The following is a 16,701-nucleotide window of genomic DNA, read 5'->3' as shown; positions in this document are numbered from 1 at the left end:
CAGCCTAGGCACGGCCAAACAGGAGAAATCAAAGGCTACAGCCTCAGACAAACTGGGCCTCAGAGGCACCTGAAATTGACAGGAGAGGAAACAAAAACAATGCAGGATCCTATTTGTCCTTCTTATTCTCCCCATCTGGCACAGCAGTGGGAGTAGGGGCCACGGGGCTCTCCTCTGACAGGCTGTCTCCACCCCTGGAGAGCTTCTTGGCTCGTTGGTACAGCTCATTCAAGTTGAATTCTCGAATCACATTCTCCTATGCAAAAGAGATGAACACATCAGACCTACGTGGGAAGGTAAAGTTCAGAGCTTAGAGGTAGGAAGTTTTTAACTAAGCATGGTCTGGACACCAGAGGAATCAGAGGGCAGAAGCCTGCTCTAACCTAACTTTTCTTTGATACTTAAGTGTCCACTAGAGGCCAATTAGTGTGCCAGAATTATACCTACCTGCAATTGTAAAACAATCCTATGAGGCAGGTGATACAGCCCCCAATTTACTGAAATTTACTGCTGAGGAACCTCATTGCCTATAGACTATAGGCACCTCACATTTTCCTCAGTAGTAGCAGCATATAACATAAGTCTGCTGAACGACTTAATAGGTGACATCCAGGAAGTAATCTACCTCCTCAAAAACAGTGGGCCAGTGGCAGGACTCGGAACTGAACCCAAATCAAGCATAAAGCTCACTTGCTGCTGTTCATCTTCTTCAAACAACTGCCCATTCTGTTCATGTACCTCAGAGAAGGTCCAAGAGACTGCTCGTCCCTTCTTGTCAATCTGTGGCCGCCGAATTACCTCCTTGCCTCCTTGGAACAAGATCAGGGTAGGTAGTTGTTTGGTGAGGGGTGACGTGCTGACTTTGTACCTATAAGGTCAGCAGAGGACTCTGTACATGCACTGTATCCATCACGTACGTTACTCTAAGTAAATTCTCAGCTCAGACCCTTAGCCCGAGCATCTACATACCGTGTGCTGACATCAGTGTAGCGTCCAACATCTACCTTCCCAAAATTGAGCCCTGTACAGTTGTACCTGCAAAATAATATATTATTTTTTACTAAAAAAAAAAAAAAAAGGTTAAACCGGGCATGGTGGCATATGCCTTTAATCCCAGCACTTGGGAGGCAGAGGCAGGTGGATCACTGTGAGTTCGAGGCCAGCCTGGTCTACAAAGAGAGTCCAGGACAGCCAAGGCTACACAGAGAAACCCTGTCTCAAAATCCCCACCCAAAACATTAAAAACAAAAACAAAAAACAAGGGATAAATCAAGGGAAGTAGAAATATAGATAGATACCTAGGTAAGAAAGGGAGAAACAACTTTGGTTGTGCAAAAATTTCATGCCAAAGGAAAGAAGCTGCAGCGTTGCTAACTCTGACATGCTTCACTGTGCATACTTACTTGAGGGACAAGTCAGCATAGATGGGGGCAAATGACTGGCAATCATTAGACCAATTGGCAAAGAACTCCACAATCCAAGTGACCCTCTTGTCTCGCTCCAGTTCTTCCTACCACACAAAGGGAAGAGACAGGCTGAATCACTGGGGCAGCTGAGGCGGCCAGACCCGTGACTGTCCTGGGCTCCCTTTTCCCATGATGAACTAGTACTCTGACAACCTTTTCGTGTTTGTCTGTTGGTACCAAGAATTTAAGCCAGTGCCTCATATATGTGAGAGAAGGACTCTACCACAAGCAAACTTACCAATTTGTTTTTTGAGACAGGGTTTCTCTGTGTAGCCCTGACTGTCCTGGACTCACATTGTAGACCAGGCTGGCCTCGAACTCACAATGATCCACCTGCCTCTGCCTCCCGAGTGCTGGAATTAAAGGTGTGCGCCACCACGCCAGGACCATATGTTTATTTTATATATTATTATTGTACGTGTGTGTGCCACAGTGCACATATGGAGGGCAGAAAACAACTCCGTGGAGTGGATTTTCAAAGTCTACTTTTACATGGGTTGCAGGGACTGAGCGCAGGTTGTCAGGGCTTGTGTGACAAATATCATCACCCCATGAAGCCCATCTCACCAGCCTGAGACAGAATTCACTATGTAGCTGGGACTGCCCTAGAACTCATTATGTAGTCTACACTGGCTTCAAACTTGTAGCAATCCAGTAAGCAGTAGTGGCACACAGCTTTAATCCCAGCAGAGGCAGAGGTAGATGGATCTCTCTGAGTTTGAGGCCATCCTGGTATACAGAGTGAGTTCCAGTACAGCCAGGGCTACACATAGAAACCCTGTCTCGAAAAACCAAACCAAACAAAAACAAAAACCTTGCAACAATCCTACCTCGGCCTCCCAAGTTCAAGGATAACAATTATCCACCACCACGCCCAGCCACTCCCAACCGTGAGGCACTGTCTTTATGAATAAAGAACACAAAACCACAAACCAGGAACCAAGAAACAGACAGTGGAATACTCACATCTATGGTTTTATCACTGAAGTACTTGATGTACTCAGGACCCATGTACAGGGGGGGCTTGCAAGTCATCAGGAACACTGAACACAGAAAAAGATGGCAGAGATAAAAACACACAGGGCCTTTTACAGACTTATTTACAAACCCACTTCAGACACCAAAAGGTAGATCTGTGCACACATCCCTCTTAGAATGCTGTCTAAGTCAACACCACTTGAGCTACACATATAATTGTCTTTTTTCCGAGACAGGGTTTCTCTGTGTAGCCTTGGCTGTCCTGGACTCACTTTGTAGACCAGGCTGGCCTTAATCTCCGAGATCTTCAGCCTCTGCCTCCCTAAATGCTAGGATTATAGGTGTGTTTTATATGTGGGTAGTGCCCGCACATATAATTCATTAGGTGCAAGATAAGGATTGAAATCTGGTCCTTGGGCTGGAGAGATGGCTCAGAGGTTAAGAGCACTGACTGCTCTTCCAGAGGTCCTGAGTTCAATTCTCAGCAAACACACGGAGGCTCACAACCATCTATAATGTGATATGATGCCCTCTTCTGGCCCACAGGTGTACATGCAGGAAGAACACCGTATATATAATAATAAATAAATAAATCTTAAAAAAAAAAAAAAAAAAAAGGAAATCTGGTCCTCAAAACTCAAGCCTTTGTCAACGAACTTTATTATTTCAAATTATTACATTATAGAACCATTTTCTCACCTATGCAGAGTGTGAGGTACAGCAGGCCCATTCGAATATCCAGGCGGAAGAAAAGAATTACGTTGGCCACTTTACTAAACATGAAGATGTTGCCTACATGTTGCTCCACAGTGACTGGAACACAGAGACACCCAGTCAGGCTGGGCTGAGAGCTCCCACTCTCTGCCCTTTTTCCTGGGGTACTTTGAATAGGGACAGGAGGGAGAGGATACAGAAGTTCAAGGTGAAATTAGCACCTTGAATGAAATGTGGAAATGGTTCACTAAATATGCTGCTCCTCCAATAATACAAAAAAGGAGCCCTGCAGGGCACAAGTGCTACACCCCCCCCCCCAGCCAGGACTGAGCAGGCAGAGCACAAGTGCTGCCCCCCCCCCAGCCAGGACTGAGCAGGCAGAGCACAAGTGCTGCCGCCCCCCCCAGCCAGGACTGAGCAGGCAGAGCACAAGTGCTGCCCCCCCCCCAGCCAGGACTGAGCAGGCAGAGCACAAGTGCTGCCCCCCCCCCAGCCAGGACTGAGCAGGCAGAGCACAAGTGCTGCCCCCCCCCAGCCAGGGACTGAGCAGGCAGAGCACAAGTGCTGCCCCCCCCCCCCCAGCCAGGACTGAGCAGGCAGAGCACAAGGGCTGCCCCCCCCCCCCCGCCAGGACTGAGCAGGCAGAGCACAAGTGCTGCCCCCCCCAAGCCAGGACTGAGCAGGCAGCTTACTGGATCTGCGGTTCTTCATCATCACAATGGCACTGAGGAACATCAGGATCTCCACTTCTCTCTGGAAGATAATGACAACAAAATGCTGACTGGTGCTGATGGGACAGGGGACAAATATCAAATGCAAAGCAAGAGATCCAGCTTGGCAGTAGTAAAGAAATAACTGGAGCTGGCTAAGGTGTAGTGTGACCAAAATCTCAAAAGACATAGGGTGAGGGCCTACCCTTGGCAAATGGTTGTATCTTTCAACCTTTGGGTTTTCTCTTTTCATTTTTTCTTCTTTCTTTTTTATTTACTTTTTTTTTTCCGAGACAAGGTCTCTCTGTGTAGCCTTGACTGTCCTGGACTTGCTTTGTAGACCAGGCTGGCCTCTAACTCACAGCGTGTGCCACCACTGCCCGGCTCTTCTTTCTTTTCTTAAAGATGTATTTATTATGTATACAATGTTCTGCATGCATGTACACCTGCACATCAGAAGATGACACCAGATCTCATTATGGATAGTTGTGAGCCACCATGTGGTAGTGGGAATTGAACTCAGGACCTCCAGATGAGCAGCCAGGGCTCTCACCGCTGAGCCCCCTCTCCAGCCCCCCTCTTTGTTCTTTCTCCTCCCTCCCTCCTTCTATGCTTGCCCAAGCGATTCTCCTGCCTCAGCCTCTAAAGTACCAGGGTTTTGGGGAAGGATCACCATGTCCTACTAGCTTTCTTTCTTTCTTCCTTTTTTTTTTTTTTTAAACGATTTATTTATTGTATATGAGGGCTTTTATCTGCAGAAGAGGGCATCAGATCTCATCATAGATGGCTGTGAGCCACCATGTGGTTGCTGGGAATTGAACTCAGGACCTCTGGAAGAGCAGGCGGTGCTCTTAACCACTGAGCCATCTCTCCAGCCCTAGTTTTCTTTCTTTAACCACATTTATTTAGTGTGTGCACAATCACGCATGTACCCCGCCCCCACACACACACACTTGGAGGAGTCAGTTCTTTCCTTCTTGTCTCCACTGTATAGTGCAGGCAGGCAGGTTTCAAATTTGTATACTGCTCCCATCTCAGTCTCTCAAGGGCTGGGGTTCTGCTTTGTCATTTAGTTTTGAGAAAGGATCTAAGCCTCTATAGCTTAGGCTACATTTTCTCTTTATTTTTTTCTTTTAATTTTGTTTTTGAAAATCTTTTCTGGGTCAAGCTGGCACCCAACTCCCTATGTTGGTTTACTTTAACCTCTTGCCTTTACCTCCCAAATGATGAAATTACAGGTGGGTAGTACCATGCATCTTCAGGATGCAGAGTGTGAGCCACATGTAATGGTGTACACATTTGAACCAGCATTCTGGAGCGCAGAAGCGGGAGAAACACCAATGGTTCAAATCTAGCTTGGTCTTCGTAAGAAGTGGAGGTGAGTGGGGACTATGTGCAGCTTCACTGTTGTTGGCACAGCCTGTTCCCCTAACCTTAGGAGCCCACTCAGGCCACACAGTGATTCACAGTGTCATTGACAGAGAGCTTCCCAGTTAGCCAGTATGAAGAGTTGGGGAGGGGGGTGTTTGCTTTTAAAGTTTTTTCCTTTTTTTAATTTTTTCCAAGACAGGGTTTCTCTGTGTAGCCTTGGCTGTCCTGGACGCGACCCGCCCACCTCTGCCTCTCCAAGTGCTGGGATTACAGGTGTGCACGACTGCACCCAGCTAAGAATTAGTTTTACTTTATGTGTATTAGGGGTTTACCTGGATGTATAAAAATGCACTGTGTGTTTAGTTCTCACAAGACCAGAACTCGGTGCTGGATCCCCTGGAACTTGAATTGTAGATGGTTCTGAGCCACCATGTGGGTACTAGGAACCTAACCCAGGTCCTCTGGAAGAGCAGCCAGTGCTCGTAACCAGTGAGACATCTCATCTCTCCAAGCCCCAGAGTTAGGCCTTCTTAAAACCATTTCAACATTTACTTCTATTATTTTTAATCACGTTTACCTGTGCTGGTATGTGCAACTGAGTGGAGGTGCCTGAAAAAGACCCCTCAGAGTTACAGGCAGCCATGAGCCTCCTGATGTAAGCACTGGGGGAAAAATTGGGTTATCAGAAGAAAGTATGTGTTTTTCTTTTTGGGAGCCTCTGGCTCCTAAGCTCTGGCATTAAAGGTGTGCAGCACCACTGCCTGGCATGAGTATGTGTTCTTAACAACTGAGCCATCTTTCCAGCCCTCAGCTATTTTAATATAGCCTTAAGTGTGTGGATTAAAGGAGAAAGAGTTCAGAAAGACTGAAAAATATGGGCACCCCGTTGTCTCTACAGCATCTATACCATATGGGTGGGGTTCAAAGCTGTTCTCTCCAAAATGAAATCACAGGGCAATTCTTACGAGGCATCTGGCAGAGTTACAGTTTATAAATTAAGACTCTAGAGTACAGGACTGGAGGAATGGAGGGTATCCGGTGTGCCATGTTTGTTTTGTTTTGAGACATGGTCTAATTGTGTAGTCTTGACTGACCTGGAAAGTGTTACATAGACCAGGCTGGCCTACATCAATCTCACAGAAATCCACCTGGCCCTGTCTCCAAGAGTGTTGGGATTAAAAGGGTACAACACAAAGCCTGGCAACAGTACAGTATCTTTAATGTAAACAAAAGTTAATCATGTTTGAGGAATGTCCCACAAAATATCTGAGGAAACAAATGAGGCCAAGCCAAGGTTATATTAATACCTTCAGGCCTTAAGTCCTGGTCACTGCATCAGCTCTAGGTCCACAACCGTCACAGCAAATGTTAATTAATCCTAAATTACTGCTTCTCAGATGGTGAGGGGCTTCTCCCCCCATCGTGTTTTTGTAATCTTCCCTGTTTTTCTACCCCACCTGAGGAAGGCAGTGTGTGCAGTTACTACAGCCTGGGTAGTCAGTCTAGCAGCTGCTTTTCCACCCAGGTCATTTTGTTGAGTTAGCGCCCCACGCTGGCCGGTCAGAGAATTGAAAAAGGTTAGGCAGCTCTTTCTGAAAGCTGTGTGACCTTGGGAAAACCGCCTAACTACACTGAGACCAATTTGTTAAACATATTAAACAAAACGTTTTTAATGATACTTCTATCTCTGGCCTTGTCTTCCTCACTGGCGCCCCCAGGGAACTTGGCATCACTGTAAAACACTGTTCGTGCGTGAAGGAAACCCTGGTATCTGTTTCTCCATCTTAAACACTGAGGTTAAGACTAGATGACCGCCCGGGCTCTCCACTCAAAAGTCTACACCCCGAAACCTCCCCCATACTTTCACATTCCCCTGAAGGGCAGGGATGGTCAAGGTCGAAGGCAACTAAGGCAGGGGGCGCTCACCCAGTCAAAGTCACACGGGTTGCCGTCTTCGCGCTGCGTGGGGAGACCGCTGCAAATCGGCGGCAGTTTCCTCACGAGAAGGAAAGCAACGGAAAGCAGGGCTGACAGAAGGCAGTACGGTCGAGCCAGCCATCGAGAAAGCCGCGGCACCGAGTACACCAGAGCAATCAGGGGTGCGAGGACTGCCATCTTCCCTGCCTGCCCTCTCGCAGACTCCGTCCCGCTCCCCGAGTCGTGGTCCCCGCCCCCCACCAGCGAGGCTTCTATTGGGCCAAGTATCAGGTGCAACGCCTCCGGACCCGGATGTAGATCTCTTACTGGATGCTGTAGGAGACCGGAAAAAAATGAGATTGATATTCTATTGGTCCGTACAGTTGTCGCTTTTCTACCTGAGTCATTTTATTGGCTAGTAGGCTGCTAAACAGTTCATGAACAGTCGCTCAGGGCAACGGAAGTAGCTACCGGAAAATGGTAGGCGGGACAAAATGGAACCAATGACGGGAAGCTATTAGAGGAAGGGGGTGGGACCCTCAAAAGTACTGTCCAATGAAAGTCGTTAACGCTGGATTTTTTCCCCCCCCCCGCCCCCCCGCGGTAACGCGGGCGAGGAGAGGGCTATGGAGAACTTCACGGCGCTGTTTGGGGCTCAAACTGAGCCCCCACCGCCCCCGAGCGCCCTAGGCTTCGGGCCTGGAAAGCCTCCTCCGCCTCCCCCGCCCCCTCCGGGAGGTGGTCCAGGCACGGCCCCGCCGCCCACGGTGACCTCGGCCCCCGCGGGCGCGGATAAGTCGAGCGCCGGAAGCGGCCCCTTCTACCTTATGCGGGAATTGCCCGGTGAGTAGTGGGGCCAAAAGTAGCCAATCAGATAATGGATTAGGTGGCCGGTGTCGGGTGTGGCCAGAAGAAGCTCTTTGGTGATTCACAACCCTAAGGCTTAGCTTGATTTCGTGTGGCTGACTGACTACCTAGGACTACCAAACCTCTAGCGAGAAGTTCTGTGATCCGGGTTCTCTGACCTCCGTTTGTGACTCTGTAAAAAAAACGTGAGCCGTTGTTTGGAGCTCGAGAGACCTGATTTAACATTTCTGGAGACGCTAAGATCAGTTTTGAAGTCTGTCACAGACTTGTTGGTTTGTAGCAAGTTGCCTTCCTTGTCAAGAACAAGGATTAACCTGTTCAAAGAAAGGATTATTTGAAGCTCACATCACTTTGTAACAATATGTAATGCTTACCATAGCCCTTTCAGATAGATGTTATCTGTATTTTATAATTGAAACTAAAGCATAAAGAGATTGACTGTGTTTTACCGGTAGGTGGCTTCCAGCAATTTCCTTTTTTAAGTTGTTTTGTTATTGGTTTTATTTGTTTGGTTGGTTCTGTTTGAGACACGGTCTCACTATGTAGCACTGGCTTGCCTAGAATTCACTGTATACCAGGCCGGCCTTGAACTCATGGGGCCTCTACCCCTCTGCGTGCTGGGATTACAGGCATGCACCAGAAACACTTTTTCTCAAAGGAAATAGTATTACAGTTTTGTTGCTGTTTTCTTCTACCCAGGAGATAGGGAGATTGATTTGGATAGATTGGAACTTTTGCTTCCCCGGTGCTGGCATCAAAGGTGTGCGTAGGCTCAAGTACCCCGGGAATTTACGTTTCTCTGCTTCTTCCCTTCATCCCCACTCCCCCGGTACTGAGAGTCACACTCACAGCCTTCCACTGCTACATAAGCATAGCACCACTGTTTTTTTTTTTTTTTAATTTAAGTATTGCTTTCCAAAGTTACAGAATGAGAGTTCCAAGAATTGGAATAGAGAGGCCATAATGATGTGAACAAGACAGGATTTCGGGAGCTGGAGAGATGGCTCAAAGTTTAAGAGCACCGTCTGTTCTTCCTAAGGTTCTCAGTTCAATTCTCAGCAACCACATAGTGGCTCACAGTCATTTATAATGAGATCTCGTGACGCCTTCTGGTGTAGGTGTACATGCAAGCAGAACACTGTACACATAATAAATAAATAGTTCTTATTTTAAAAAAAAGACTTAGAAGTTCAAGAAAGAAACAAAAACGAATCTGCATAAAATTGGCAGAGAAAGAATTGGGAGTTCAAAATTTTTATTTAAGAGTCATGGCTTCTTAAAGAAGTTACAGGCTGGAGAGATGGCTCAGAGGTTAAGAGCACTGGCTGCTCCTCCAGAAGTCCTGAGTTCAATTCCCAGCAACCACATGGTGGCTCACAACCATCTAGAATGAGATCCGGTGCCCTTTTCTGGCATGCAGACAAAACATACAGGCAAAATACTGTATAAATAATAAATCTTTTTTTAAAAAGTAGTTTTTAAGTCATTTTTCAGAGAATTAACAGTTCGAATAGAAGTTAAACTCATTTCTGTATTTTTTAGTGTGTATGTATATGGATGTCCTCCTGCGTGTGGTTTATGTACACTGTTTGTGTGTCTGCCTGGTGTCCAGGCCATCACATTCCCTCTAACTGGAGTTACGTATAAATGCCTGTGAGCTGCCCTTTGGGTTTTGGAAATGGAATCTGGGTCGTGCGCTGAGCCATCTAGCCAGCCCCCTCATATTTACTTACTTTTTTCCCCCCTTGAGGCGGTCCATATCACTCAGGATGGCCTAAGACTCATGTAGCATGGATGAACATGAATTCCTGATCTTCCTGCCTGTACCTTTCTAAATGCTGGGATTCCTGGGGTATGCCACTTTGATACACTTGAACTCCTTTTTTAGAAGTTATGAAAAATGCTGGGAGTGGTGGCTCACACCGTTAGTCCCAGCTCTCAGGAGGAAGAGATAGGCAGATCTTGAGTTCAAGATCAACCTGGTCTACAAAGCTAGTTCCTGGACAGCCAGGACTTTTAAACAGAGAAACCCTGTCCAGGTGTGGTGGTACATGTTTTGAATCTCAGCGCTCAGGAGGCAGGACAAGCCGATATATGTGAGTTCGAGGCCAGCCTGATCTACAAAGTGAGTCCAGGGCAGCCAAGGCTACACAGAGAAACCCTGTCTCAAAAAACCAAAACAAAAAACAAGAAAGAGAAACCATGTCTTTGAAAAAAATAGTTACAAAAAGCAACAAGTGCTTCTCAGCTGAGCATTGAACATTACTAACTGGAAGGAGGAGCACAGGCAGAAGAGGTGAATGAGGTAAAGTAGGAAGTAGCCGCCTCAGAGTTGAGGGAGGCATTGTAACACTAAGTATCCATCCTTGATGGCTTCCCTCTGTGGGTCATTTCACTGTGAAGGAAACAGGAGAAAGAAGACCTAGGCCAGAAGAAAAGTGCTTGTTTATTTCAGAAACATGTTGTGTATAACCTGGGCACTAGCCAGCCATAAGACACCATTTCCGCCCTCACAGTTCAGAACCTGAACTTTCCCAAGTCAATGTTTATAAACAAGCCACTTTACCTATATGCTTTCATAATTACCCGTGAGGTTGTAGGTTAGATATTTCTACTCCTTGTCCATATTATTAGTATGTTTCTATTCTTTTGAAAAAAGTCAGCCATCAAGTATTTGATATCAGTGAGCCTTGAAAATAGTGAAATCCAAGCCAGCCGAGGCACGTTTGAGGCCTGCTTGAGCTACATGGAAAGATACTCTCTCAAAAAATTAAATACATACATAGCCAGTACAGCAGCCTTAGCAAGACCGTCATGCCACTGCATCAAGATTGACTTTTAGTGTAGCGATAGCTGAACCTTAAGGTTCTATATTAAGCTGATCCAGATAAAGATGTTTCTGAGACATTTTATGAACAGCAGAACAGTATTTGATATCATGTCAAGTAAATTATTCTAGTGCAGTGTTTTTATTTTTTTTTTCTAGTTTCTATCTCTGCCCTACTTTGTTCCATTCCTTTTCCTTCCTCTAGCCTACAATATAGTATTTTGTGTTCATTATATTTTATTGAGTTGGGGGTGTTTATGACAGGATCTTACTAAGTAGCCCAACTGGCCTTGAGTGCAACTGTCTTGCCTAAGCCTCCTGACTGCAGGCATTTCAGGCTTACAGGTATGCACCACCACACCTGGCTAGTATGTCATTACAGGTTTAGTGTCTGTTGTCTAAAACACTCATCTAAAATGCCCCCCCCAAAAGATTAAGAAGTAGCTGGGTAGCACACACCTTTAGTTCCAGCTCTCAGGGGGCAGAGGCAGGCAGATCTCTGTGAGTTTGAGGCCAGCCTGGTCTACAAAGTGAATCCAGGACAGCCAAGGCTACTCAGAGAAACCAAACCAATAAATAAACTCTTTACAATTTTACAATTTTTGTTGGCTTTGTTCTTTTTCTCTTTCTTTCTTTCTTCTTTTTCTAAGGAAAAGCAATTTTTAGATTTCCTTTATATATATGTTTATTTTGCCTCCATATATGCATGCCACGTGCATGTCTGGTGCCTGCAGAGGTCAGAAGAGGAGGTTGGATCCCCATAACTGGAATTACAGATGGCTGTGAGCTGCCCTAGGAATTGAATCTGCGTCTTTTGCAAGGGCAGCCCATACTCCAAACATACTGAACCCTCTCTCTAGCCCCACATTTTAATGTAAATGAATCTCTTAAAGGAGAATTATTGTCTTAGTGACTGTCCTATTGCTGTGAAGAGACAAGACCACAGCAACTCTTACCGTTATGAGAGAGCTTGCTCACACTTGTAGTTGGTTATCATGGTGTTGGGTAGCATGGTGCTCAAGAAGGAGAGGAGAGCGACCTGCTGACCGCAGGCAGGGAGAGGAAGAACAGCTCCTCCAAAAAGGCCATGCCTCCTAATCCCAATCTTTTAAGTAGTTCCATTCCCTGTAGACTAACATTCAGACATATGAGCCTCAGCATTGTGGGACCTCCTTCCTGTCTCGATTTCTTGCCGTCCTGGTGGCTGATCTTGGTTGGGGATTTGTCCTGAACGTTCACGCAAGAAGATGGTGGCTGCAAAGAAGATGAAAAAGTCTGGCGTCGATCAACTCTAGGCTCCAATTTGTTATGAAAAGTGGAAAGTATGTACTGGGATACAGACTCTGAAGAAGATCAGACAAGGCAAAGAGAAATTGGCTATCCTCACCAACAACTGCCCAGTTTTGAGGAAATCTGAAATAGAATACTATGCCATGTTAGCTAAAACTGGTGTGCATCCCCACAGTGGCCATAATGTGGAATGGAGCACAGCGTGTAGAACATACTAGTGTATCACACGTCACTGGCCCAAGGGTTCTGATATGATTAGAAGCATGCCAGAACAGACTGAGGGAAAAGTAAACTAGGAAAGGTTTCCTTTAATAAAACTTTGCCAGAACTCCTAAAAAACAAAAAACAAACAAACAAAAACAAATATATGAGCGTCTGGGGGCCATTCTTACCAAACCACCAAATTTATAAATTTTTGTTTTGTTAAGAAAAAGAACAAAGCCAGGCATGGTGGCACACACCTTTAATCCCAGCACTCGGGAGGCAGAGGCAGGTGGATCCCTGTAAATTCAAAGCCAGCCTGGTCTACAAAGTGAGTCCAGAACAGCCAAGGATACACAGAGAAAACCCTGTTTGGAAAGGGAAAAAAAAAAAAAAAAAGTTTCCTTCTTGGTTAGTGACAAAAAAATTATCTGCTTTTGGTATAACTTTATTCCTGTTTTCTAGGCAGCACAGAGCTGACGGGCAGCACCAATTTAATCACACACTACAACCTGGAACAGGCCTATAACAAATTCTGTGGGAAGAAAGTAAAGGAGAAGCTAAGTAACTTCCTGCCTGACCTGCCAGGGATGATTGATCTCCCTGGCTCCCATGACAACAGCAGCCTCCGCTCCCTCATTGAGAAGCCGCCTATTCTTGGTGGCTCTTTTAACCCAATCACAGGGACCATGCTGTCTGGTTTCCGCCTCCACACTGGCCCGGTAAGTCCCTTGTTGGGGAGGAAGAAAGCAAATGGCCTCAAAGGCATGTAGGTAGTTTTCTGTCCAAGCCTGTGCATGAAATGCACTGAGAACAGACGATGGGGCAGAGGCGTTCCTCTTCTCACCTGGACCTCCCTTGGCCTCTCTCAGTTGCCGGAACAGTGCCGTCTGATGCACATTCAACCGCCCAAGAAGAAGAATAAGCACAAACACAAACAGAGCCGGACCCAGGACCCTGTCCCCCCAGGTAGGGAGCGCTTCTGTTCAGACCAAGACACGACCCATGTCTGCTGGCCTGGTCTGCAGTTTAGCTTAGTTACCCTGGTTTTGTTGTTTTCTCAAGACAGTGTTTCTCTGTGTAACAGCTCTGGCTGTCCTGGAACTCACTCTGTAGTCTAGGCTGGCCTTGAACTCACAGAGATCCGCCTTCCTCTGCCTCTGCCCCCCAAGTGCTGAGATTAAAGGTGTGCGCCCCCACCGCCCAGCAGTGTAGTTACTCTGGACTCCTACTTTTCCCCAAGAAGAAATTCATGTAGTGGCATTTCTTGGGCAAGCAGTGGCTTAGCACAGGTGCTGTAGCAGCAGCTTTATATCCTTTCTGGACATTTGAGAAGAGAAGCAGTTAGGAGTTCTGGGGTTAGGTTTTCCTGTAGCCTTAGCAGTTCATAGCAGATCTTAAGCCCTTAATGTCTCCTACAGAAACACCATCTGATTCAGATCACAAGAAGAAGAAAAAGAAAAAAGAGGAGGATCCTGAACGGAAAAGGAAGAAGAAAGAGAAGAAGAAGAAGAAGGTAGAGGATGGTCATGGCACCCGCTGACTTTTTCCTGTTGTCCCCACTCCGGTGTTTTTTTAAATCAGCACATGTGCTTCCTTACCTAAGTGCTGTGTCCACAAAGGCCACAAGAGGGCTTTGGCCCTGGAGCTAGATTCTTAGTCCCATGGTAGTGATGGGAATTAACATAACCGCTGAGCCGTCCCTCCAGCCTCCGCCTCACCATTCTTAAATAGAATCCACCGCCTCAATTAGACCTAAGATTGACAACCCGGGGCAGACTTTTGTCTTTTACAACACTGGCCAAGGCCAATTCTCTTGTTAACTTTTCTCTTTGAGGTAGTAGGGAATTAACTAGGGCCTCACTCATACTAGGCAAGTGCCTTACCACTGAGACATCCAGTCTCCTTTTTTAATGATTTATTTTCCTTGTTTATTGATAATTTTTGAGGCAGGGTTTCACTGAGTTGCCCAGGCAGGCCTTGAATTTGCATTCTTCCTGCCTCCCTCTCTCTCAGGCAACTGAGACAATCTATGCTAACAGGCTCATCTTGGTTTTTTGTTGTTTTGAGATGAGGTCTTCGCCAGGCGTGGTGGCACACGCCTTTGATCCCAGCGCTCAGGAGGCAGAGGTAGGCGGATCACTGTGAGTTCGAGGCCAGCCTGGTCTACAAAGCGAGTCCAGGACAGCCAAGGCTACACAGAGAGACCCTGTCTCAAAAAACAAAACAAAAAGATACAGTCTTGGCTGACCTACAACTCACTGTGTAGACCACACTGGCCTCTACCTCAGAGATCTGCTTGCTTCTGCCTTCAGAGTCTGGGATTAAAGGCATGCATCACCACATCCAGCTAGGTCCATCTTTTAGTTTCTAAATGTTCTTACCCCCTCTTCTTTGTCTTCTCTAGAACCGACACAGTCCAGACCACCCAGGTATGGGTAGTTCCCAAGCCAGCAGCAGCAGCAGCCTCCGCTAACAGGACCACTGGACTTTGCCAAGGATGGTTTTCCTGTTATACTGAGCCTGACGACAAAGCCTCTCTTCAGGGCACTTGGACACTGCCATGGGGGCATCCAACAGCTGGTCAGAGGCCAGTCCCTACTGTGCTTGTGACTAATACACCTTAGAAAAGGGTCACACTTTTTTTATGGTTTAGTTCAATTGGCTTTTTCGTGGATATCCCTTTTCACAAAAAGCTGTCTTCTTTTTCCTTCCCTTCTTTGCTTTGTGCAATTTGGTTCCAGAACTTCATTTTTGTTATTTTTAAGTGTGTTTAACAGACTGGATAGTATGGCTGCCTTTTAAGAGGCAGGCGCTGTCCCATTTGAGTCAGAGTTTAAGACAAGGCACTGCTAAGACCTAAGAGATCGTGGATATGGCCATCACTTTTTTTTTTTTTTTTTTTTTTTTTTTTTTTTTTTTTTTTTGGTTTTTCGAGACAGGGTTTCTCTGTGTAACAGCTCTGGCTGTCCTGGAACTCACTCTAGACCAGGCTGGCCTCGAACTCAGAGAGTTCTGCCTGCCTCTGCCTCCCCAAGTGCTGGGATTAAAGGCATAGGCCATCACGCCTGGCACATTATCTTCGCAGGTTGGACTATTACAAGAGCAAAAAGCATGGTGTAAAAGCAACACAGTTTGCTAGTATTTTCCTACCACAGACATAAACGCTTTGCCCATAGTGCTCAGAGCCAGTGCCTGACGCTCTTCAGCGTCCATCAGGAGAGCCAGCCAAGGAAGGTCCATGCCCAGGGAAACTAGGGGACTCACAATCGCCAGTGTGTCTTAGCAGAAGAAAACCGGCGTGTGTCCCATAATGCTCCCACATTTTCCTGGGGACTGACCCCCTAAGCCTTGTATATAAGCAAGTTTGTCGTCTCTGTCCTGTCCCCTGTGACACCCACCAACACAAACTTTATTCCATCTGTGTTTTTTAAATGAACCTCTGGCAAGAAGTTTAATGTTTCTCTTATTCTTTAGCTTTAAAAAAAAAAAATGGATTTAGTTATTTATTAAGACAAAGTTTGGGGTTTGGGTTTTTGAGACAGTGTCACACTATGTAACCCTGGCTGCCTATGAAGTCCAGGCTGGCTTCACGCTCGAGACCCACTGGCCTCTGTCTCCCAAGTTCTGGGATCAAAGACGTGTTCTACATGCTTAGCTGTTTTATTTTACTTTCTGAAGAGGAAATTAAGAAATGACAGAAGAGTTCTCTAAGATTTCAAGAGAACAGGGTATAATGAAAAATTAGGTTTTTCTCATCCGTCCAGCAGGGCATTTAATTTAATAGCCAGAATGAAAACAGAACCAGAGAGTAAGATTTCCCTTTTGACTTCCATAAGACCATTCACCCTGCCTTAACCAGACAAAACACAAGCCAGGGGGAGCTGGTTAGATCAGGGTTTATTTTATTCCTTGTTGGTTTAAAATGGCTAATCAGAATAAAAAAATTAAAGGGTCTCTATATAGAGGCTGGGGTCTTCCCTGTTTAAAGGTTAGAGCCCAGCTACCCCTCTACCCAGCACCATAGTGAGGTGGGCTAAGGGGTAAACCCCGGGGACATCAGGAGGGGCCGAGGTCTGCCGCTCCTTCTCTCTATCCCATTTTTGGCATATGATGAAAAATATTGCTTTTTGGATTCTCTCCTGGCCTTGGATTTTAAGATCATTTTAGCTGTAGATTATAAGAAAGCATTGAAGGAGGCTCACTGAAGCCCACCATAATCCCTGTCTCCCGAGAATGGGGGGCGAGGTTGCTAGATGTTTCTTAAATTAGGCCAAGCACTCTTTCTGATCTCCCACCACCGTCATGGAACCGTGACCCCTTTCCTGGGGAAACTCATGTCAATGAGCCTAGAAAACTA

General features: G+C 46.2%; 2 protein-coding genes across 3 annotated transcripts; one reads left to right on the top strand and one right to left on the bottom strand.

Moving 5' to 3' along the window:
* Nucleotides 1-55: 55 nt before the first annotated feature.
* On the bottom strand, nt 56-7,413 carry Tmx2 (thioredoxin related transmembrane protein 2). Of its 2 annotated transcripts, XM_051166440.1 has the most exons (8): nt 7,166-7,409; nt 3,851-3,911; nt 3,144-3,257; nt 2,433-2,509; nt 1,404-1,510; nt 970-1,035; nt 739-868; nt 56-256 (listed from the first exon to the last, which is right to left on the bottom strand). In XM_051166440.1, the coding sequence occupies exons 1-8, from the start codon at nt 7,352-7,354 to the stop codon at nt 110-112; spliced, it is 891 nt and encodes a 296-aa protein (XP_051022397.1). In that variant the 5' UTR covers nt 7,355-7,409; the 3' UTR covers nt 56-109. The 2 variants fall into 2 exon arrangements, with proteins under 2 accessions (XP_051022397.1, XP_051022398.1); XM_051166441.1 differs by lacking the exon at nt 56-256 and having other exon boundaries at nt 776-868; nt 981-1,035; nt 7,166-7,413.
* A 351-nt stretch (nt 7,414-7,764) lies between these two features.
* Med19 (mediator complex subunit 19) lies at nt 7,765-14,934 on the top strand. The gene is made up of 5 exons (XM_051166442.1): nt 7,765-7,999; nt 12,807-13,063; nt 13,214-13,310; nt 13,763-13,857; nt 14,749-14,934. The coding sequence occupies exons 1-5, from the start codon at nt 7,783-7,785 to the stop codon at nt 14,815-14,817; spliced, it is 735 nt and encodes a 244-aa protein (XP_051022399.1). The 5' UTR covers nt 7,765-7,782; the 3' UTR covers nt 14,818-14,934.
* Nucleotides 14,935-16,701: the final 1,767 nt, after the last annotated feature.

Source organism: Acomys russatus, chromosome 24 (assembly GCF_903995435.1).
Source record: "Acomys russatus chromosome 24, mAcoRus1.1, whole genome shotgun sequence".
NCBI classification, from domain to species: domain Eukaryota; kingdom Metazoa; phylum Chordata; class Mammalia; order Rodentia; family Muridae; genus Acomys; species Acomys russatus.
This window is presented reverse-complemented; position numbering and strand designations above follow the sequence as displayed.